The following is a 23,708-nucleotide window of genomic DNA, read 5'->3' as shown; positions in this document are numbered from 1 at the left end:
GAAGTATGATTTACAGTTCTAGAGACCAGATCCATTAACTTCAGTGCAAGGTGAAGTCTTTCCATTTACTTCAAATGAACTTTCCCCAACTCTTTAACTTAAAAAAACCAAAACCTATCTTAAAGATTCATGGGGTAATTTTAAAAACATGTCCAGTCTATCAGATGTACTGGAACCATTTTTTCCTTGCTGGCAGACTTAACAGCTGTAAAGCTCCACTGTCATCTTGATATTTTTACAATGTGTGTTTTGGACTTACCTAGAAGTCTTCTATAGGCACACAGAATTAGAGTGATACTGTAAGACTGCTGAATTTAAGTGTTCTATACCAGGCATTGTAAAATCAATGTCTTAAATTCAGTTACTGAAAAGGGGGTCTTAAATAAATACTTCTGTTTGACACCATTTAAATGAGTGTTACTGTTTAAGTGCACATTGGAAAAATATCCTAGCATGCCACTGAAGTAACTTTGCTTATAAGTCAGCCTTCATGTGCTATTTTATGATGCTTCCTAGTGTCCAAGAAAAAAAAAAAAATTGTGCCGAGAAACTGCGAATTAAGACAAAGGCTTTTTTTCTAGTATTTACAAGAAAAGGAAAGATGAAAACATTGAAGTAGATGGTGATCATGTGTTGCTTTTTACACAAAATTGAGCTAAAACTAGACCTAACTTTTAAGTAATGTAGAATTACATTGTTTATGTGTAATAGTACTGCAAAAAACCCCTATAAGGAAACAGGCAGTATTAAGCACTTCATTCTACAATACAGATGTGTGTCTGTGCTGTGGGTTGTGCTGGTTCTCATCCATAACTTAGACTATAAAAATAAAACCCAACTCAGTGAGAGTTGCTTGGAGATTTTAAAATACTTAAATATGATTAGCAAACTTCCGTAAGCTGTTCCTCCAAGCTGTCACTAACAGTTGCTAAAACAAGAACAAAGTGTTGTAATGCTTAAAACATAATGAAGCTTTTTTCCAGTTGGCTCAAGTTTCCATGTATTTAACCATTTGATTAAATCTTACTAATCTAGAAAGTATCACATAAGAATTTCGGGCTAGGTACAGGTAACAAATATTGTAGGAACAAATTCTAGTTCTAAACTCATCTTTTATTTCGGTAGATAATCTTTCCTAACAAAACACTTAGAATGCCTGAATGATGTTTTAAGATGAAGTAATGATCTGTGCAGTCTCTAATGTGTATCTAAAATACTGGTGTTGAGGATTCTTTCTCTCCTGGTGGAAATTAGTGCTTAAAAACTCAGGAAGATATGACTTGTTTTCAATGAAAATATGTTAAATGATAAGGACTTGGAGTTTAGCAAATACCATGAGAAGTTTGTTTTCTGTGGCTCTCTGCTGTGGGCTAACCTTTAAGTTAGAAGATGCAACCCAGGTAAGAGGAGAGGGCAAACCAGCTCTTTCTGGAAGCAGTAATTTGTGACTTTTTGAATTCAAATTGCATTGGCTGCATGCTACAGGCAGTCTTATCCGTACTATAGTGGAAAAAAAAGATGCTGTATTATACTATTACAGTGTTCACTTTTTCAAATGATTCTGTATCATTTGGCCCAGCCCTTCCCTTAGATGAGTGAATGTTTTTGTGTTTTGCTTGCTGTATGGTTAGTCATAACTGGTTTTAGTTCTGGTAAATGCCAATGGAAAAAATGTAGATCCATTGTATACAGTGCCTAAGGTGTTTTTAAAGTCTCTACGCATGGGTTTCTTGTAGCAGAAATACTCTTCTTTCAAGCTATGCCTATACAATATTAATTTCAGCTCTAGTATTTGCCCTCTGCATAATAAGGTCTTTAGGAAGTTAGCATTTGTGAAACTGCAAAGACTTATTACAGAAGAATCTCTTTTGTGCCAATTGAGATTGATCTTCACAAAACAACTTTGCTGAAATGTGTTTGAAGGTAACTTTTTTTAAGAAAAAGTGGTCAGAAACTAGTCTGAAGTACAGGCGTCTTGAGCAGCTGGTGACCCAGGCACTATGCACAGAGGGGTCTCTGTGGCATAGGCAATATTGGGTGCAGTATACAGAGGCTTCTCTGGGAAGATAAACTAGGTTGTACTTACACATTAGGCTGTGAGCTATCTTTCCTTGTTCTTTTGAGCTTCTTTCAAACTGAGGGCACAGTATCAAAGATGGCAATCGCTAAAAAGTGTAGTGAAGATCACTTACTAAACCAGAAAACTATGAAAGGGGCTGAAAAGGCAGACCACTGTAAAACCAGTCATCAAAGAGCCGCGTTCTAATTCAATGGAGTATATAATATGGTGTTACTTCAAGCATGTGAATTGCATTTAAAATGAGTGGGTCTGTTCACTTTTTTTAATTAGAGATGGCACGAGTGCTGACAATACTGAGGAAATTTATCTCCCTGCTTACTTTTACCTCTACTGATGCAGTGTTTGTATACAGACCTTAAAAAATATTGCTAAACTCCAACTCCTCTTCCATTTTGATTACCTTGTTATTAGTGCTTTGTTACTTCTGTAAAGACTGGTTTTGCGTTCCACTTTTTTCATAGCTTGTTGCCACTCAAGATGCTGCTTACGCTTTAGCCTCGGTGGCTTTGGGCTCCTGTCTTAATCTGCTTCTCTAAATGGCTCAACACAGAAGAGTAGGATTAGTTTGAGAAGGCTCCAAAATTAACACTAAAGCCAAAAGGTGTTCTTGTCAGACACATCTTTGCACAATTTGAAACTTAGGTTTTATAATTGAAAATAATTTCAAACATCCTAGGGCATAGTTTTTATCTCAGGAATCAATTCTTACTCTTTAAATGTTTAGTACATTCGTTTGTGTTTATTTTTCTGATTCAGGAGAGCATGTGTGAGATGTGAAAAAGATAAATCCTGGCAGTTTTGTGAGGTCAGGGTCACACCAAGGAACCTGAAAGTAAAACAGGAAAGAATGGTTTGACGGCTGCGGTTCTCATGCTTTCCATGTGACTTTGAGGAGAACTCTAAAGACTTCTGTAAAAACCATATAGGATGTCACTTTTAACTGCAACATGCTTTCATCCTCATTGGCTGACAGTTTTTCTTGCGTGATTTCTCCTAGGTTGAATCCGCAGCTTTGTATATTAATTGGAGCTGTATATCCAACCTGGGAAAAACTAGGCAAGAAAAGCTGTTGGCTGCTGAGGAACACTAGATGGTAATATAGGAATGCTGTAATGTTTGCATGATGAGGAGTAGTTAATACATGGCCTTTTTTAATAGCTTTAGGGTCCAGTTCTGCAATTGCTGTACAGCATAACATTACAGTAACAAATGATACTACTTAGAGACCTTCTGTGCTGCAGTTTGTACTGATGTTTGCAAACTGGACCTCATTTCTACATAAATTTTCCATAAATAGCAAGAGTTGGCTTTTATGTTGCAAAACTTTCAGGATGATGTTTTCTAGCACTTCAGCTATTTCTGTTAAGTGGATGCCAACTGAGTGTTGTGGTTTGCTGTATACTGAGAGATACTAGAGTTGTGATTTGTAAGACATTGCAATATGTGTTCACTCTGTAAAAAAACAAAACTGTTGCACTAGCTGTACTTTAAGAAAAGCAATAATGTGAGCATCTTGTAGCTTTTATCTCTAAAGGTGCTATCTGTCACGATCACTTGCACTGTTGACCATGAATTTGGTAAAAACATGTTAAAGAAATTGTCTTATGTGGTTTACTCAGCACATAAAGTTGAAACTTTTTATGGTCAGCCTGTGTACTAACAAATGCAGTACTTTGTTGGACTACTTACTACCACACATATCCTTAAAAATCAAAAACCTATGTCCATTTATGGTGCTAATGATCTCATAAAAAATACCAGGAGCTCATACTCTATTCTTACCCATGAACATTAAGGAAAGCTGTTGTGACACCTTTTCAATAAAGCAAGATTTATGTACATTTTAAGCCTGTTCCAAATGCTTTTTATATAAGTAAGACCCCTTTCTATTTCTGTTTTATATAAAACCTGCAAAATATTATAGTAAGTATTTTTAATGCAGGAAAACATTAGGAGTGTATATGGGTCTAGACTACATGTCCAAGATTAAATTTTCATACATGCTTAGGATAGCTAATTTTCTGAAACTTGGTCTAAAATACAAGAATTGTATTGGGTAGGATTAAGACATAGGCTAATACTTTAAAAAAATAAAAAAAAATCTCTGGCTTCATCATCATTGTTTTGAAGCCTTGGAGACAGAAAGAGGATGTGAAATGGACAAAACTGTATTAGAAGAACACTGATTATGCGGTATAGATCCATCTTTTGCTGAAACTTCTGAAAAACAAACTTGTGAAGAACATGACCGTGTAACCATATCTAAAGAACAGAAGTGGAACTTGACATAATTATCAAGGGAATTCATAGTAGGACATTATAACAACATGCGAAAGAGCCTTAAACTACAATTGTTTAGGTTGTGGAACAGCAAAGTAATTTTCTAACTTTGTTTCAAAGCTTCAGAAGCAACCTTCTCAAGATGAAAAACTACCTTGTGCCTACTGTTGCCGAAAATATTGTTGCCTCCTCCCCCTTATGATTTTATGTTGCATATAATGAAGGACAGTGCACTTGAAAATCTTTTCAAGAGGCATCTTTGGGCAGCAGTACCTATACTTTCTCTTCATGGAGAAAAAGCCTTTTGCTGTTGTTAAAGGCCCCTTACTTACCAACTTGCAGCTGTAAAAGTACCTGCCTGTAACATGTTTGGAAATACTACTATAGTCAACGCCGAAATAAGTATGATGCTCTTAATTGATATGGATAAATGAACATGCAGAGCGGGTGCCATGTCCAGGTACACACTGGCAAGCAAGCAGGGTGCATGTACAAGGGTACAATCTGGAACAGCGTGGCACGCTTCCTCTTCTCTGAAGTAGTTGCACCCTGAGGTTTTGGTTACTAAACCGCTATCTTTAATATACTGGAATAAGTTCTCTTGACTCACTTGCACCTAGTACTTCAAGAAATAAATGGGCATCTCTAAGATCTATTTCATGGAACTTCTGTGTCTGTGCAAAGAATATTTCAGGTCTAGAGTAACTTAATTTAGAGCAGAAAAACCCCCACCATCTAGGATAAAAGCAGGGCTGGCTGGGTTTTTTGTTGAGTGAAGATGGATAGTCTAGTAACAGTAGCCTGTACTGTGTCTTGCTACTTGTCGCAGGTTTGCTTTAATAGTAGCATACTTGGAAGAGCTAAAGGTAGAACAAAGTCCTCCATAACAGTCCTAAGCCACATTGAAATACAACTTTCCTATCTTTTAATTACTAGATGCTTCAGAGAAAACAGGTTGTCTTTTTTAATTTACTGAAAAAGTCCAATATTTACAGAAATATTAAGAGATAAATGGCTGCATGTTTAAATGCCCTGCAGAAATGAAACCTTTGCGATCATGTGACGCTCACTTGACTGAGAGCAGATTTTTAGTGTTAGCATCTGCTGTGAGTTATAGAAACATGTTTGTCAGTGCACTAGTCTCAGAACTTTCAAATATTTTCAATATTCTTTTTGAGAAGGAGAGCATTTTTTGTGAATAAAGTGCCTGTGGAAATAAAAATCCAAAAGATGCCTGCAAGCTTAAATAAAGCATATAAAAACACAGCCCGCACTTGAAGAGAATGGTTGCTAACTCAACAACTGTATAGAATAACTGGTCAACAGTCATAGAAGTTGATAGGATTCAAAGACTAAGATAAAGTTTGAGAAAGGAGAATATTATATTGCTTTTGAAAGTGTACTGTGTTAAACTTCCAGTGTTTCTGCTTGGGCCTTAACTTTGTAACTTGGTTACCTTTAAAGAAAAATGAGTTAATTTGAACTATTCTTTTTGGTTTTGGGGTTTTTTTTGTGGTTTTTTTCGTTGGTTGGTTGGGTGGGGTTTTTGGAAGACACTCATTTTAATGACAGTCTTTACTCTGGTGGGGTGTTTTCTTTGCTTGTTACATGGAGGTTTTTTTACCTGTTAAAAGTAGAGTCACCAAAATGCTTTGATTACTCAATTTAGGGCAAAAGAGTTTGAGGAATGGATTTTCCTGAAGTGCAGAATTAAAGGGGGGTAGCTTTTTTTACACTGATACTAGGACTGAGGAGGAATGATTTCCAAGGAAAGCATTATAGCGCTAAAACTTGTATACTTAGTTATTTGGGGTATGCAGAATGTTAGTAAAATACTTGATTATATTTTGCTGTTAATTTTACACTTTAGAAAGAGGCTATTGGTTCTAATTTTAATTGGAAAAAATGACTTCAATGTTGCAACAACTTCTATTATTTTTAAGTAGAAACGTCGATTTAATGACACTTCAGAGCAAAGATCACATTTGATCCGTAAATTCACCTAAAACTATGAAAGTAGTTTCAATTTTATCAAAATATTGTGAAATTTAATCTCTGGGCAACCTAGAATTGGCCATATGCCACTGAAACCAATCTTTCAACTGCATATGGAGGCAAGGAGAGAATTTCTTTATCTAGTGCTACTTCTCAACTAGACTGAGAAGGAAGTGAGGCTAGATTACTCCTCTATAAAGAAAACAGGCAAAACCAGTAATGTGTTTCAGCTGTGCTGTGAATAACTTAGCTGCTTATTTTCAGACTGCAGAACTTAAACTTTCCTTGAGACTCAGATTTAAAATGTCTTCGGTTCAGATAAATTTTCACTTGTGTTTTTCTCTATTTTTCTAATAGATGCATTTTATTGGTGTACATTGTAATTAACCACTGAATTTCTGTGAAATATGGAAAAAAGTGCATTCTGTTCTGCCAATTTAAATCTGTGATCTTAGTTTTTCTACTTTGTTTAATCCATGGCTAGTAAAATATCCATTTGCTGTTTCTATTAGATTAAAGAGACATTGCATCCAGTTGCCTTAATTGCTTGGAGGAAAACTGACCTTGACCATTCGAAGCTTTATGTATTTCTAAAATTCCTGTAACTTCTGTATAATTGCAATAAAACCTTTTTAATATAGTCCAGCCACTATTTTAAGAGCCACTTGTCACTCTCTTTATTTGAATGTTCAACTATTTAAAAAAAGCCAACATACCTTTTAATGGGTAAGCACCAGTTTTTCTTTGCCTTTTTTTTGGAGGGGGGGGGGGGCTGGTCACTTTAGAGGTGGTGTACTTGTCTTTTGCCCACAGTGCTGCTTTTTTTTTTTTTTTTTTTTATGTGAGGGTATATCAAGAGTGCTTACTAAAATCATTGATGCTGTAGCAAATGGTTTGGAAGACCATGCAGTAGTGTTTTTCAACATCTAATTACCTTTGTAGGGATTAGATTTTGGGTTGTTGATCAGCTGGAGAAAGTGCACTAAGGTGTACTTCACAAGGATGGGGGAGTTACCCTGAAAACCAGGTAGGGGTGTTTTGGTGGTGTGTGCTGGTTTTGTTTTTTCTCTTTTTTTTTTTTTTTTTTGATGAGGAATAAGAACTAAAACCCTCTTTCCTCTAAAATTTAGGTCCAGCTCTGAGGAGTGTCTCTGTGCTGTTCTGTGTTTGCCAAGCAGTTAACCTAGAGCTGGGACGTAGTTCCAGGTTAGTCCTTGGTTCTGAAAACAGAAAATTTTGGTGTATTACCTAGAAGTGCCAGCTTTTGTATTTGGGAAGGGGAAGAAGGCTCATCCGTATTTCCTTTCCTTCACTCTAAATGTTTGCATAAGGAACACTTGAAAGTAAGTCCTCTGAGGCTGTGAGAAGCACTCACTTTTTTTATTTTTTCACCAGCTGGCCATGTTTAATGACCTCTTTTAAACTAGGAGTAAGTCTGCCCCCAGAGTCAGCTTTAACCAACCACCCGCCCCCTGCAAGAGCTGATTTTGCATTTCACCGCGTTTAACAAAGCTTCCCCCCCCACACCCCCTTCCACGCCGCAGCTCCGTGTCTGGATTTTCTGGCTGCTGTACCCCCGCCCGGCGCGGGGCCTGTCACAGTCCCCCGTGAGCTCCGGGCCGCTTCTCCTCCCCATCCACCTCACGTCGCTCTTCGCTAACGGCCGCGGCGGCGGAGCCCGGCCCCGGGGCGGACCGCTACCCGCCCACAGCCCCGGCGGGGACGCGGTCAGGGCGCCGGCAGGCCCGGCCTCCCCTCCGCCCGCCCCCGCCATCTTAAGCCGCTACGCGCCGGGTGAGGGGGGCGAGGGCGGGGCGGGGAAGCAGGAGGAGGGCAGCGGGCCCGCGGCGGGGCGCGACGCCGCCTGAGGGGATGGCGGCGGGCATGGCTGCGTGGACGTGGCTGCTGCGGGCCCCCACCGCCACCGAGCTGCTGCTGGCGGCCCTGTGCTGGCTCGGCTGCTACTGGCTGCTGCGGCGGCCGCGGGCGCCGCCGGGGCTGCCGCCGGGCCCGGCGCCCTGGCCGCTGGTGGGCAACTTCGCCTTCGCCCTGCTGCCGCCGCCGCTGCTGAGGAGGTGGGCGGTGGAGGTGCGGGGCGGCGGCCGCGGTTCCCCAGCCTTCTCCCCTCACGTCTTCCTCACCGGCCTCACCAAGATGTACGGTAGCGTCTTCCGGATCTTCGTGGGCAGCCGCCCCTTCATCGTCCTCAACACCTTCGAGGCGGTGCGGGAGGCGCTGGTGCAGAAGGCGGAGGCGTTCAGCGACCGGCCCTCCGTCCCCATCGTCCTCATGATCACCCATAAGAAGGGTAAGGCGCCCCGCGGCGGGGGGGGGGGGGGGGCGGCTGCCGGGCCGGGCGGCGCAGCCCGAGCTCTGCCGGGGGGGGAGGCGGTGGGGGGGGTCCCGCTCGGTGAGCTGCCTCAGGCTTCACGCACTGCCATGGCGATACCTGGCGAGAGTATCGAGCGGGAGCCGTTGGGTTCCCTTCACCTCTGTTGGCAGTGAAAGGAGCGGCCCGTCTGTCACCTAGGGGGCTTTCTGGTTTTAGCTGGGAGGAGAAATTTCGGTATGGAGTAACTTGATAAGAACTGTCCCCGGTTCTTATCAAGGTAACGGTGGCCGAGAGCGGGCTCCGTGCGGAGTCCTTGTTGCTGCGCTGCCTGCATGCGAGCTGCTGTTGCTGAGGTGTTTGCAGGTGCGATGTTCTGCTGGCTTCAGAACTCACTGAGCACGTTTGGTTTGGGTTTTTTAATAGGTCAGAGGAGAGTTTACTAGTTTTCACAGAAAAGAGGGCACGGGGAGTTTAAACGCGTGATGGCAGTATTGCAGTTAGAATTTCATCATGTTTAGTCTTTAGGTCCGTTACAGATCTCGGTGTTTGTGGAAAATTACCTTTCCTTTTTCAGTTTAGGAGAGGTAGCCGAGGAGGCTTGTTAATGTGCTAACCATGTTGTGAAATGTTTGGGTGGTTTTTTTGGTTTGAGGCTAGAGAAATCTATTAGTTAAGCGTTTTAAACTTTTTATCTTCAATTTTTTACTGTACCAGAATTGACCCAGTAAAGATAAGGGAAAGCGAGGGACCTAGATCATGTTTATTAAAAAGCGATCAGGTACCATTGCTGTAATTGGTTTAAAGGATAAAAAAATGAATGATCGATGATACTAGTTTAACGATGCTGATCTGAGACAGATCGTACTGGCGTGTAGTTGTTGTTATAGTACATGAATATTTTTAGGTACAGTACATTTAGCGAGGACTGGGGGAGGAAAGGGAAAGAGCGGTTAGACATTAGATCAATTTTAGCAGTGCTGTAACATGGCATGTTCCAGCTCATGGTGGATTTCTTTTTTCTTGAATGCTGTGAATTTTGTCTGTTTCCTGTTGTCTGCAGACAGTTCTCAGACTTTTTGAATGTGGTGACACAAGAGTAGCCAGGGCAGTTAGCAGCTTCCATGGACGGGTGCTCCAGGTGAGTCAAAAGTGTCAGGAGCCGGCTGTCCGGAGCGTGCTGCGGCAAGTGCAGGGACTGTGCCTGCTTGCATTGCGCTGCACTGTGGCAGGGACGTTACATTGCTTTACATTTAGTTTTATCTGGAAGGTCACCATAGCTGCGCTCGGGCACAAGGACTGTAACATGAGGGTTGCCCAGTTGTCCATAAAACATACCGAGCTGCTATTTATTGGTTACGTTAGTTAGCTGGCGGAACAAGTTGAATTGTTGATGTGAGAGCATTGTAGAATGAACCACAGGGGTAGTGTATTTTGAGTACACAAAGGGAAGAGTCAGTGAATATGGGCAGTGTGGACCTGCCTGGCCCCCATGCAAGTAGGTTCTCCAAAAGCCACTGGAAGTTGCAGCTGCTCTTGGTGCGCCGGCTTGGGTTTAGTGGTGGCATGTAGGAGACAACTGAACCACTGTGATTTTGTATTTGTCCTACTGGGAAGGCAGTTGCTGCAGAACCGGTGGTGTAAGAGGTTTTTTGTTTTTTTTTTTTTTTTGTGGTATAAGTACAATGTAAATCTCTAACCTCAGTTTTCAGATATTGTCCATAAGAGCTCTGGGCTAACAAGTGTTTCTTTTTGTGTGTGGTTCGTGGAGGAGGTGGATGGGTTACAACACTCAAACTGGAGGCCTCAAGTTTGGTCTGGGAGCCTCCTACGCTTAGTTTTGGGAGTTCATGGGTGAGACTTTGCTATGGATCTGGGCAGCGACAGTTACGTTCATATGTGCTAGGAAAGGAAATGATAGAAGCTGGATGATTGTGTAACTTCAGATCTATCGCTCACAACCTGGGTACTATAACAGTGGGATGCTGTGGGTCAGTAAGCATTCATTTCGGATTCCCATGTATTCGTTCTGTAAACAAAATACCTGGTCTAAACCTATGGGGCTATTTTCATTTATGTTACATTTTTTTTGTTGTAGTTTTGTCTTTACCCTGAGCTGACCTGCTGGGTATGTTATGGAAGAAAGAAAGGCTTATCTCAGCTGTGTGTGGCTCTATTGTGTATAGGATGCAAATAAAATATTGTGCCTGGGAGAGAGCAAGTAAAAGTATCAGAAATGGCAGGTACTACATTTCAATAACTGAGTAGCAAAGAAGGGAGGCCTTTTTGGCTGGATGGGAGGTGCAGTGAGAACTTAAGAGAGAAGGTAGAAGTCAATTCTTGATTAATCAAAGGCTTCTGCACATACGCCTGTGGAAAGAGAAATACTAGACTGGGGGGAAAAAGTGGTTTTTGGTATTTTGTTTTAGTAAAGCATTTTTGTGTCCTTTACCTATGAGAGGTAGCAAAGATTCAGTCTCTAGGGTGGATGGAGATTGAGTGATCGTCAGCCTTTATAGTCCTGCCCTTTGGACATCGGAGAACACAGAAGTTAAATGTTGTTAGATGTTGTGAATTCTGTGTTTGTCAATGTTCCCAGTATTGCAACTACACTAAAGCTAGCCGTGAGAAACTGGGAGGGTGGGGGGTGGAGTTAGCCTTTCCCAGAACTTGCTTTTCATAAGGATTTGAATTTTTCATGTAAAAAGGGAGCCTAAAAACAAACTTTCTGTTTTTTCTGTGTGTTTGTTGCTTTGTTGGTTGTATTGAAAGGTTTGTATTATCAGTTCCTAGAAATTAGCCCCCTGTAAGGAGCATGAAGTCCTGGTTATTCTGGGTTCTTGTTGCTTCAGAATTTATTATTGTATTCGGGGGGTGTGTGTGTGTTTGTTTATTTTGGTGGTTGTTGTTGTTTTGATTTTTTTAAGAATACAGTTGTCTGTGCTGAGTATGTTGTCTTTTCAGGTCATGCAGAGATTTTCTCTGAAAACAGTGAAGTACTATTCCATTATTATTGCCTGGCAGTGATCCAGCTGGCAGTTTTCTTTCTTCACTTTTCTTACCTCTGTTATTCTAACTTTCTGCTCTTCTTTCTCCTTAATCTGTCTCCTGTGTTATGCTTTCCCAATTTGCAAATCAGTTATTAGTATTCTGCAATAGTTTGGGGTTTTGGGACTTCAGAAGACATCATGCCGTCCAGCCATGCCCTGTGCAGGACTGCTAGAGAGACTCTTTGAGTGTGGGGATGTTTGTTGTTGGTGTTCGCCTTCCCATTGTGGCTAGGAGACTTGTCTTTACTTTCAAGACAATAGGTCTGTTTTCTTTTATGAAGGTATTTGGATCCTAAAACTAATTTTCCTAAAGACAGAAAGGGGAAGAGACTGTGGATGTATAGTCTGTTTTGGAGATATTTGTTGTGGGATAGAAATAGCGATAACATTGTTTTGTTCCAAGAAATCCATGTTTCTTCCCCACTCTAGTCACAAACCCTGAAAACCCAAGTTCATTCTCGGCCAAATTCAGCCCTAAATAAGCCTGTTTTTTCATCTACTCTACTTGAGGACACCAGTGTTACCAGGAAACATTAGTTGAGAAAGGGAATCTGAAAAGTTCTTGGTTCCGTTTTTAAAGTGTCAGGGAGTAGACATGTGAGTAGATTTCATAAGGAATGTCTTCATGCAGAGAAGATGAAGTTCAGCTGGTTCTCGGCTTGCTCTGACTCTTCATAATGTTCTGCTTATTTTGTTTAGGGCTTTTGAAACTAGGTCCTGTGTTTGTATTCTTTGGTCTGTTGTTGGTACAAGTAGATACTGTAATCAGAAAATCTGGCTAGAAAGATTACCAGCTTTATGTTACACTGAACTATTCATACCTTTGGGATTGCAGACCCTTCTGAGTACAGTTATCTTGTTTACACATCTACAGATTTCTGTTTCTAGCTATAGATTTCTTAATTGTTTATTTTTCTTTTTGCGTTAGAGGCTATGAACATTAAGTTGTGATAGAAGCGTAGGTAATGTTAAGTATTGAAACATGGTGCATCTTTCTATTGCTAATTTATTATGGCCATTTTTCTTTCTTTTAAATTTAACATTAAGATTTGCAGTTGACAGAATAATTGATGTTGCTTTTATAAAGTAACTTTTTATTTCCAGAAAAAACCCAGATATCATGCCACTTTACTAGAAGAACAAAGGCAGAACTAGCCTGTGTTTTGATGACTTTAAACTTTCTCAGGTTAACCATGGAGTACATTAGAAATAGCAGGTTGTGTATTTTGTTACGCTGCAGTATCTTTGGTGTGGTCTGTTAATTCAGCAGAAGAGATGTGTTTGTGTTGATAAGCGAGCAAAAGTTATACTTGAAGCTAAGGGATTTAATTTAAATGGTGTTTCATAATGACAAAATTGTGCAGAACATGTGCCTAGAGGCATCAAAACTGTTGAGATGCAAATCAAGCAGGTTTTTGCCAAGTGGCTCTGAACCTGTCTTCACCTTCCCAGTTTGTTGCAGCATGCATATCCTCTATTTTGATTATAAGTTAAAGAAGAGCCCTGCTTGTAATAGAAATATGTACACACACAAACAGTATTGAGAAGTTTGTATAGCATGAAGGGAAAAAGAAATGCAAACCCATTTGTGTTTTCATATCTTCTGTCTTGCTGAAGGAATTTCTGTCTCAGGACATGGAGGAGAAAAGGCTGTAGCTAAGGTATGTCCCAGAGTAGCAGTTCCTACAACATTGTTATCATTTGTAATAAAGCATCTAGAGTACCCTTTCTCCATCTATTAGTGTCTTGCAAAAACTAATAAAACTATTGATGTAACTGTTATATTCATTTCACTGATTGGGAAAAGGAGGGACAGGATTTCCTAAAGCTATTATAAAGAACCTTGTGTTCTTCCTTTAGCTCCTAGCCCAGTGCTTGGGATAGATATGTATTGTTTCTCTCTCTTCTGGCTCTTGGGTTGCAGCCTGTCTAACTATTTCTTCTTGAAAACAGAGCATTTTGGTTTCAGACTCTCCCTTTCTCTTCCAGGTGTTATTTTTGCACCTTACGGCCCTGTCTGGAAGCAACAGAGGAAATTCTCTCTCTCAACACTGCGTCATTTTGGAGTAGGAAGACACAGCTTAGAGCCTAAAATCATCGAGGAGCTAAAGTTTATAAAGGAGGAAATGCTGAAGCATGGAAAGGATTCATTTAATCCCTTTCCGATCATTCGCAACGCAGTGTCCAATGTTATCTGTTCCATGGCCCTTGGCAGGCGTTTTAACTATGAAGATGTTGAGTTCAAGACGATGCTGAAGAACATGGCCCGTGCACTAGAGCTAAGCGTGAACAGCTATATGATCCTGGTCAATATCTGCCCTTGGCTGTACTACCTTCCCTTCGGGCCTTTCCGAGAACTTAGGAAAACAGAATTAGATATTACTACTTTTCTAAAGAAAATAATTGCACAGCACAGGGATACACTGGATGCAGCAAATCCCAGGGACTTCATTGATATGTACTTCATTCATGCAGAAGAAGAAAAGAACAACAAGGAGAGCAGTTTTAATGAAGACTACCTGTTTTTTATCATTGGTGACCTCTTCATTGCAGGCACAGACACTACTTCCAACACATTACTGTGGTGCCTGCTCTACATGTCTCTCTACCCAGAAGTACAAGGTAAGACTATTTTTATTCTAGGTGTTTTATTCCAGCTCTAGATGGATATTCAGAAACAGAAGCAAACAGCAACGTTAGAGAGGTCATTTGGAGTGCAAATACTACATGTGTATGTGTAATTTGAAAGGTTGATAGGTAATTAGACATCCTCTGTCCTGCTCTGCTACGATGATCTCTAGGTTAGTGCTATATGAACTATCTAGATGGCCCTTTAGTCTATGAATTTCTTCTGTTTTGGGACAACTTTATCTTTGCCTAGCCATTCCAGGGAACCTTAGCATGTTTCATAAGCTTTGGCAATTGTGGCATTCCAAGCCTATAGTAGTGATACAGGCTATGTGATATGCGCTGTGGTAAGGTCTGCTTTTATGTCTCCCTGAGCAGGGAGGTTGTGGAGCCTGGCGGCAGAGTCTGGGGAAGTAAACACTACCCACTGTAGAGGAAGATCAAATTAGATACAGCTTAAGCAAATTGGACTTAACGCAAGTCCACAGCGCCAGCTGGTCAATGTCATTGAAAGGCCTCTCCCCATCAGTCTTGAACGGTCATGGCACTTGGGTAGGTTGCTGATGATGCCTGGGGGGAAAGACACATGGAGCATGTGGCTGCAGAGGAGAGGCAGAAGGAACTGGGCTTGTTCAGTGTTAGGGAAAGATGACCGAAGTGAGACCTTGTGCTGTCTACAGCTGCCTGATCAGAAGATGCTGAGATAGAGGCATTCTCCTCTGAGTTGTGCAGTGGAGGGAAGAGAGACTGCACAGACAGTCTACAAGAAAATTCCAATCGGATACTAGGAAAAAAATATTGCTCTATGAAGATAGCAAGGAGTGCAACAGATTGCCCTGAGAGTTAACAGAATCTCCAACTTTGGAAGTATTCAAAACTCAGTGGGGTATGACCCTGAGTAGTCTGATCTACCCTCAGAGTTGAATCTAACTTGGAAGATGACTTTGCTTTGAGTAAGGGTTTAGATCAGATGACCTCCAGAGGTTCATTGCAACCCAAATTAATTGATGGTGCTTGAACTGGTTACTGTTTGTGACAGAGTTCTAGAAAATTACTTGTAGATTTTTGTGGATATGTAAAATACCAGTGATGTTGGAGAGGTTACAGTATTAAAATAGTACTTGCTAGAGTTGTATTTCAGGACTTCTTAGGATAAATTTCCATCGCCAAAGACTTAAAATTAATTTTGATTAATTATTTTTCCATACTGAGTCTTGTTATAGTATGTGTGGCCACAAAGCCAGCATTTTCTTTAGAACTGTTTAGCAAATTTAGATGGTTGAATTTAAGAAAAATAAAGAAATTAATTTATTAACTTATTAGTAGCTTCTCATAAAATCCTACACAGCAACTGATTTCCACTAGAAATATTGTCAGGTATGTGCGGACTGCAAGCCTTGTCAGGATGGACAGATTCTACTTAGGTAATTCTACCTCAGTTTATAGTAGTGAAGCATTTCCCCAAGAGACCACTACTTGGCCCAGACTTCTTGCTAACCTGGAGTGAAGACGGGTAAACCTCAAGTTACCTAAGAACAATATAAACCTGGAATACTTTTATCAAATATTTGAGATTTTGAGGTTTTCATGTGCTGCAGCTGCTTTGCAAATAAGTAAATAGATACTTGTGTACAACACCTCTCTGTCTGGAATGATCTCTTTAAATAGGTCAAGATCATAGTTTATTGCACAGTCAACCAAATTGTTGAGGAAAGATTGCAAAATAGGGCATCAGTTCAGTGTATGGGAGAGAGAGTCCACTGGGGACAAATGTAAAATAAAATTCTTAGTGTTCTGGTTTTAATGGTTGTATGTTATCAGTGCCTGACTCAATACACAGTAACATGAATTAGATACGTTCTAAACTACACAAATGAGATCTAGAAGAGTTTTGTGTTTGGGGTTTTTTTTGTTGTTTTTTTTTTTTTAACCCCTTTCCCTACTGCCTGGTACTGCACAAGTATGCGCTAGTCAGTTTTCTTTCTTCTGCTGATCTCTAATAGTTGTATTGCCTCTTTCTGATTTCCCTTTTCCTTATGCTGTGGCTGTTGTCAAGCAATATGAATAAGCTCAGTAGTCCAGAGTGTATCACTTAGCTACGTAATATAATTCTCTTAATTCTAGTATCCCATTTCTTATGGATTGCTTGGGATTCATGTATGGGCCTCTTTTTTTTTTTTTCTTTTTTTTTTTTTTTTCCTGGTAATATACTTCTCTTATCCCCTAAAGGAAATACCTGAATTGCATAACTTTTAGCAGTAGCAAATGTTACAGACACTTTCTGGAAAGGCAAATGAAGGGCTATCAGGGGAAAAAATCAGAAAGAATGTATTTGTCTGTGGAAGCCAGTTTTGCTTTTTACACGGAGAAGGAGAAGGGTGGGTGGGTGCATGCGTGCATACAGGGAGGCAGTGGGGAGTATTTGGTTTGGTCTGTTCCCTGACTTGGTTCTGGTCCTTGACTTCTGAAGATCTGTGAGATTTTTAAATACATGAAATGTAGTGGAGCAGTTCAAATAATATGCTGTTAGTGGAGAACTCTTGAAGTCTACATTTTTGCAGTTGGTAACGTGAACAGCAATTTGGCTGCTTTCTGTATAGTTCCACATATTTTTACAGACTCCAAAGAAATGTTGTCCAGGATAAAATGCTGGTGTGACATTTGGAATGAGACAGTCTCCTTAATTTTTTTTTTTTTTTTTTTAAATGGAAAACTTTACTCGTTTAAACTACTGTGGACGTGCATGCCTGAATACAGGGCTATAATGTGTCATTAAAAAAAAAGTAGCAAAACCCCACAAAGCAGGTACTTGTGAGCCACACCATTAGCAAATCTCTTGCTGTTGAGGTATTTTTTACTGTGTTCCTCATGTGAGAACTTGTTTTCCTAGCAAACCCAGTAGGTGGCAGCAACTGTTCGTTGAACACTGTAAGGTATTTCTGAATGCTTCTCTGAAAACAGAATTTTTTTTGCATTGAGCTTTTATTTAGTCTTGAATCAGTGCTAAGAAGAGAAAAGAGCAAAACCTCAGAGTATCATCAGTCTGGGTTCTGAATCTTGGAAAAAGCAAGCAGGACAACCACAAAATATTCAGGGTATCAAGGGTAAAAAATGAAAACTTTTATTATTTTTGATTAAAAGTTAATTTTGAGGTCTCCTCTTTCAAGATTGTCTTTTGCAGTCTAGCCAGATGCCAAGTTCCCTGGAAGAAAAGGTGCATCATCCTGTACATGGGTGAAGCAAATCTTGGAAACTTAGATGAAGAGAACTACTTGTACGCCGAGATGAAAGGGGCAAACAAATATTTTGACACTTTGTGCTTCACATGAATGAGAGAGGAGATAAGCTTGTTAACTTCTGTTTTTCCTTTGCAGAAGGGCTGTTGGGGGGGAAAAGAGCATCTGCTGCTGCCTTTCAGGGGAACTGGGAAATAGCTGAGTTTAGGTTCTGTGGATAGAAAGTAGGAAGCAGCAAGAACAAGTTAAATGGCTTCAACGCTTGCAGTAAGAGCACCAGAATTCCTCCTCCAGAATGAAGTATCTAAAGCAGCTGCATGAAAAGCTTTGCCATCTCTTCACCACCTTTCCCAGTTCTGAGAACTGGATCTCCCCAGGGACAGAGGCCAGCTTGGGCATGCACTGCATGCAGTTTCTTTTTGTTCATTTTTTTTAACGCAGGCCAGAAGCTTGATGTTTTCACCATTCAAACTACTGTATATTTAAACTCTTAAACTAAGATTATGAAAATATTTGGGACTGGAACAGAACTTTTCCTGTACTTTTCCAATACAGAAGTGCTAGCAATGTCTGTCATCCCAGTAGCTTTACTCTTGACAGTTGTCAAAGTTGCACTTGGTGGTTTTGTTCTTAACTGAGTCCATTCTTAAAGGTTTATGTTGGCATAGTTATTTCAGCTAGGCATCACATGTCTTGTAGTAATTTTTGACAAATCTATGTGAACAATGAAGCACAGTGAAATGAAATTGAGATGATGTCTTCTCACATATTGTGCATCTTTTTTTATTTTATTTTTTTATTTTTCTCACTCCCTTTGAATAGAGAAGGTTCATGCAGAAATTGAAGCAGTTCTAGGACGTGACAAAGTTCCCTCTCTTACCCACAAGGCTCAAATGCCCTTCACAGAGGCAACCATTATGGAAGTGCAGAGGATGACTGCAGTTGTTCCCCTTTCTATCCCTCGAATGGCCTCAGAAACTTCTGGTAAGCATTTGTAGAGACTTGTTAATACAACATTTCTTTTGTGGATGAAGATCTGATGGGACATCTAGTGAGAACTGACAAAGACCTCATTTATCTATTAGACATGTAACCCAAGTACATAAAATGCCATTTATAGAGAGTAGGTGGCCTCTGTTTAAGCAGCATGTCTGACCTAACATCCAGAAGTTTTCTCACTTAGAGCAGTTTCTTTTCTGGGGGTCAGCTTGTGTTGACTGATGTGCTTAGCGGTAGTTGGCAGCTGAGACTCCACCTTTGTATCTGAAACAGCAGAGTTGCTTTTGGCTATCTGACACAGATGTCTGAAAACACCAATTCGGAACAACTGGTTTGCTAAAGCTTGAAAGGCTTATATCATTGAGCTCCACATCTACAGAAAACAATAATAAAATCCTTTTCCAAGTCATCTTGTTGGCTATATGTTTTCATAAACATAGCTGAACACTGGCTAAAGTGAGTGGGAGGTAGCAATACTTGCCTTTCAAACCCAGTACTGAATTGATCTGCCTTTTAAATGTTTTGGCTTGCAGGATAGTGAGGTGCAACAAGCTGAAATGAGACTAGTCACTTCAAAACCCTTTTGTGATAACAGTTCAACACCCATCGCTCTTCCTTACCTCCACCCTCCTGTGCTGTCACAGAGCCCCACCACCACAGTGAACAGGAGGAAACAGGGTCACAGCATTTCTATGCAGCAGAGTTCATTTCTAATGATTGCTGCTGCCTTTTCTCTGCAGGGAGCTGTTGGTGTAATTTGATGTCTTTCCAGCTGCTCTGGCCTGCATGATTCTGACCCAGGCAGGCTAGCAGAGATCACCTTTGCCTTAAGCTCCTGCTACATTTGCAGCCCACAGCTAGGCATCTGTATCATTTTTGTGATGTCTTCTAGTCATCTTTTTAGTAAGTCTAAGTCTCCCATGTTTACTTCTAGCAACTTGTCAGAGCCTCTGTCTCTGTGCTTTTGTTTGAAGTGCTGCAGGGTTATACTATTCCTAAGGGCAGCGTGATCGTGCCCAACTTGTGGTCAGTACACAGAGATCCTAACATTTGGGAGAAACCAGATGAATTTCAACCATCAAGATTTCTGGACGAAAATGGCCAGCTGATTAAGAAAGAGGCATTCATTCCTTTTGGAATGGGTAAGATATCCACATGCAGTCAGTAGCTGGTTGGGGGTGGTGGTGGTTCAAGTGTAGGGCCTTGGAGGTGTTGAGATCTGAAATTTGCGCATAGGATCAGCGACAGAACTTGTTTTATTATTTCAGTTGGTGGCTTGTAAAATGAGTTGCTTTCCTAAAAGCTCCAGTTGCCAGGCTGAAATGAGAAATGATGAATTGTTCTTTGATAATACTTTTGCTATGGATATAAATGCTGTTAATAGGAAGCAGTACAACTGAGCAAGGCTAGACTCAAATATGGGAGACCAAAGCTTCGGAGTTCGTAGCTTGAGCTTTTCTGCGTTTGGAGTATGCTAGCATAGGAATTGCATGCGTGTTGACAAATTGATCAACAGTATAAAACCAGTAATGTGTCTCTTCTAACTGTTCTTTAGGTAAACGTGTGTGCATGGGAGAGCAGTTGGCAAAAATGGAGCTGTTCTTAATTTTTGCAAGTCTAATGCAAAGTTTTACCTTTTTGTATCCTGAAAATGCTGCAAAACCATCTATGGAGGGAAGGTTTGGTCTAACTTTAGCTCCCTGTCCATTCAATATAATAGCTTTGAAGAAATAATATAACATCAAAAATGATTAAACAATGAAATACTGCACTTTTAAAATCCAGCTTTATTTTGTTTCCAGCTTATTTTGTTACTTTCTTTCCAGAAAAACGCAAACTGGATAGGCTTTCGTAGTCAGTGAGAATGATACATTTACACTTCTGGAAAGAGAAGATTTTTTTTTTTTTTTGTCAGCTGTTGGCATTCCACAAATTAACTGACAGCATAGTTTGCAATTTGATATTAAAACTTGCTGGGCTTAACCCCTCTGTCTATAAACTATTACTGTCAGTTTGTAAAATATTATGGGAGAATGGTCCAAAACATCTGTTAATGCTTTAGCAAATAGTAATTGTTATTTTGATAAAAGCAGCATGTAAACATTTAATTTACCAAATGAGCGAAGGACATCATCTATTACCAAAAGGATCAATGAACGAGAGGGTATTAGCATTTTCTACGTGAAGAAACATAATAACCGAGCTTAAGTAATGACAAATACTTTTTGGAAATTACTAAATGACACTTCTTTTTAGCCTTGGAGGATTCTTTCTTGCAAGTAACTCGTAGGTGTAGATGAGATCGAATTGGTCTGGATTCCTGGATCCAAACATTCTTGACTATCGGGGCTCGCTGAAAACCCAGGCTCGGAGGCCAAATGAATCCTTGAATATACCATGTTCTTAACATGAAAGGAGCGTGCAGTGTCTGGATGCAGAAGTTTTATCTCAGAATGTAAGTGAGAGCAGATTTCTCTAACAAGAAACAGCAGAAGTCTGTTCTCTCTGGTGCCAAGCAGACATTCAAGACGACATCTGTGCTGCCACTTTGCATTTGCTGTTCTCCCCATGTCAGCAGTGGCTGCGGTCTGGACGAGACCAACACCCCGCTCATCAGAGAAAATTACGTGCGTAATCCCAAAGTTGGGGCTTGCACTCAGGTTTTTTATTTACAGGCAGTGTGGACAGTATTGCCACAACCTGTTTAGTTTTGGGAACTGGAGTCTTACTTGAAATACAGCATCAATACAGCACTACAGATGTAGGTCTTCTATGTTTAGGCATGGAACATGAGGAGTCTGACAAACTTGAGGTTTGAGTAGAAAGGCTTTCCCATTGTTATCTTCCATATGGAGTAAAAAGATCTGTAGTTCATACAGTATTAGTGTATCAGTACCTTACTCTTTTCACCTGCAAAAATTTTAGAGCTGTTTACCGCTATCAAACCAATAGACAAGGAAGCCTGTTGCTGGGTGTTTCGGAAGGGGGCATTCAATCTTGCCTTTTATTTGAAAGATCTCTCAAACATCAAAAGCGATCTTTTGGGGGACGTGTAACCGTTAACCTTTCAATAATCGGTCTTAATCATCCTTAAATCTCTTCATAAACCTTTTGATGTAGCAGAATTTCATATCAGATGAAATAAGTACATATGCACTCTTTTAAGGAAATATTCCCCACCCCAGCCCCCCTTGCCCCTCATTGGAGATCTAGAAAATACTAGCAGTCCTCCTAATGCCAAGTTTACAAGACTGGAATGTGAAATTGAGTGTAAAGTGGAATTGGGTATTCCACAGCAGAAAATAAACCTAAACTGTAAAAGAAGAGTCAACTCTTCAGCTTTAAATTAACCTCTGTTTTTGTCACTTTTTAACTTGAAGTTTTAAAAGCCAGGTAGTGCCTAGCAAAGACTGTAAGATAGTTATTTTGGATTTAAATTATGGTTTTCTGTTAGCTGTTTTGTATAACAGGGTGGCTTAATTTCTGAATGATGTATTTCATTGGTCAGGCACCCCACTGTTTGTGTGAGAACTTCCAGTTCTTATATAGGCTAACTTTTCACCTTATAGGTTAGCCCGTGCTCATGGTAAATTTTTTCTTCGTGTGAAATTTTCGAAAACCCCATAGCACAATAAAAAGTTGAGTTTGGTACCAGCACTAGTAAACTTGCACTAAAAGCTGACAGTATTGGAGCAATCAGCACTTATTTCTTTAACTTTGTATTTTCCAGTGAATAAATAGATTCTGTACAGTTGGGATTTTTGTCTGGAAATCCTTAAAATGGTATATGCTTAATTGCAAAGCTAAAATTAAGTGCTGATAATATTTACTTTCTGTTGAAATGCCTCTTTAAGCAACATAAAGATGTTGGTGTGCAACTGACGGCTTATATAAAATACATGTCCTTTTAATCAATGAGGACACATTTGAAAAGCACTTTTTTTTTTTACAGATTCCAGAGAAGACACAATTCGCATAATCCCCTAGTATGTGGAATTGTATATATTTGTGCTCGTTTTGCCTGCTGGGTTTAGTTTAAAATGTCACCTTTGAAAACTGTCCTTCGAAAATTATTCTCCTACAAATAGTACTTTGAGATGTGGGTTTTGATGGTACCTATAATCCAATGCTGCCGAGTGCGACAAGCTAAAAATACTGATGTGAAGGTGCAGCCATGTCAGTGTCTGCCAGAATGCAAGATGCTGTTGGAAATGACAATAAAGACCTGCCTTTCATGCCTTCCAGATGCACTGAAATTTTCAGAGGATGCCATGAAAGTAGCTAAACAATGGCATAAAAGCAACAAAATGTTTGTGGTTTTAAAAGTGTGTTGGCATCTTTGGTAAACTGTAAGTAAAGTGGTAGCAGATTTGGTTTGTGTTTGTAAATGTATCCTTCCCCTCCCTTTTTTTTAGCGGAGGAAGCATCTCAAATGCCTTATTGAAAAATGGATGTTTATATAACTGGATGGCTATTTCTGAATGCTGAAAATGCCTTTATTATTTCTAAGAAGGACTTCAGACTTTGCTTCAGTGTAATTTTATTTTTAATAAAGTAATTCCCAAGTGTTTGACAGCTTTGCATAGTCATTTTAATGAGTTCCACTTGTTGACTGAGCTTGTGGTGTTTGGTGTTTTACATCTTACAAAGAAAGCTTTTGAGTGAGAAGATGTTCCAAAATGTTTTGGATGAGGAGTGAAGGAGGTGGGGGAATAAAATGAAATTGGGAAAAATACAATGCCAGGCATGTTGTGAGCAAACGATAGGAAGAGTATGTCTGTTTATTCTCTCAATGCAGTTTTAAAAACGCTGTTACTCTGAATAAAAGGAGGAGACAGAAGAGTGGAGATGAGGGAGATAAAAGGGGGAATGAGTTGCCACCAGGAGGAGATGCACAGTCTGGGGAACCAGGTGGGAAAGACAACCACGGGCAGAGTCGAGGTGTAGTTCTGCTGGACTCCTGCGGTGGAGGGGTCCGAGAGCAGAGGGCAGAGAGGGAAGGGGGTGCCCAGGGAGAGCCTGGATTAGGGGGGCAGGGAGCTGGAGGCCCGGAGGGAGCCCAGGGAGAAGCGGGAGATCCTTGCACACAGAAGGGGAGGGCCGAGCAGGAG

The 23,708-nt window shown here is 40.3% G+C and overlaps 1 protein-coding gene across 1 annotated transcript; it reads left to right on the top strand.

The window, feature by feature from the left end:
* The first annotated feature begins 8,172 nt into the window (after positions 1–8,172).
* LOC126044960 (cytochrome P450 2U1) lies at positions 8,173–23,170 on the top strand. Its single transcript, XM_049815403.1, has 5 exons — positions 8,173–8,663; positions 13,724–14,356; positions 18,421–18,582; positions 19,572–19,739; positions 20,153–23,170. The coding sequence occupies exons 1-5, from the start codon at positions 8,228–8,230 to the stop codon at positions 20,329–20,331; spliced, it is 1,578 nt and encodes a 525-aa protein (XP_049671360.1). The 5' UTR covers positions 8,173–8,227; the 3' UTR covers positions 20,332–23,170.
* The last annotated feature ends 538 nt before the right edge of the window (positions 23,171–23,708 follow it).

Source organism: Accipiter gentilis, chromosome 12, assembly GCF_929443795.1.
Source record: "Accipiter gentilis chromosome 12, bAccGen1.1, whole genome shotgun sequence".
Lineage (NCBI taxonomy): Eukaryota > Metazoa > Chordata > Aves > Accipitriformes > Accipitridae > Astur > Astur gentilis.
This window is presented reverse-complemented; position numbering and strand designations above follow the sequence as displayed.

Bases quoted from the DNA above. Each gene is read 5' to 3' on its own strand.
- LOC126044960 (XM_049815403.1), top strand. From the start codon at position 8,228: ATGGCGGCGGGCATGGCTGCGTGGACGTGGCTGCTGCGGGCCCCCACC. The intron at 8,664-13,723 runs GTAAGGCGCCCC...TTTCTCTTCCAG, and splicing joins CATGATCACCCATAAGAAGG to GTGTTATTTTTGCACCTTAC. The intron at 14,357-18,420 runs GTAAGACTATTT...CCCTTTGAATAG, and splicing joins TCTCTACCCAGAAGTACAAG to AGAAGGTTCATGCAGAAATT.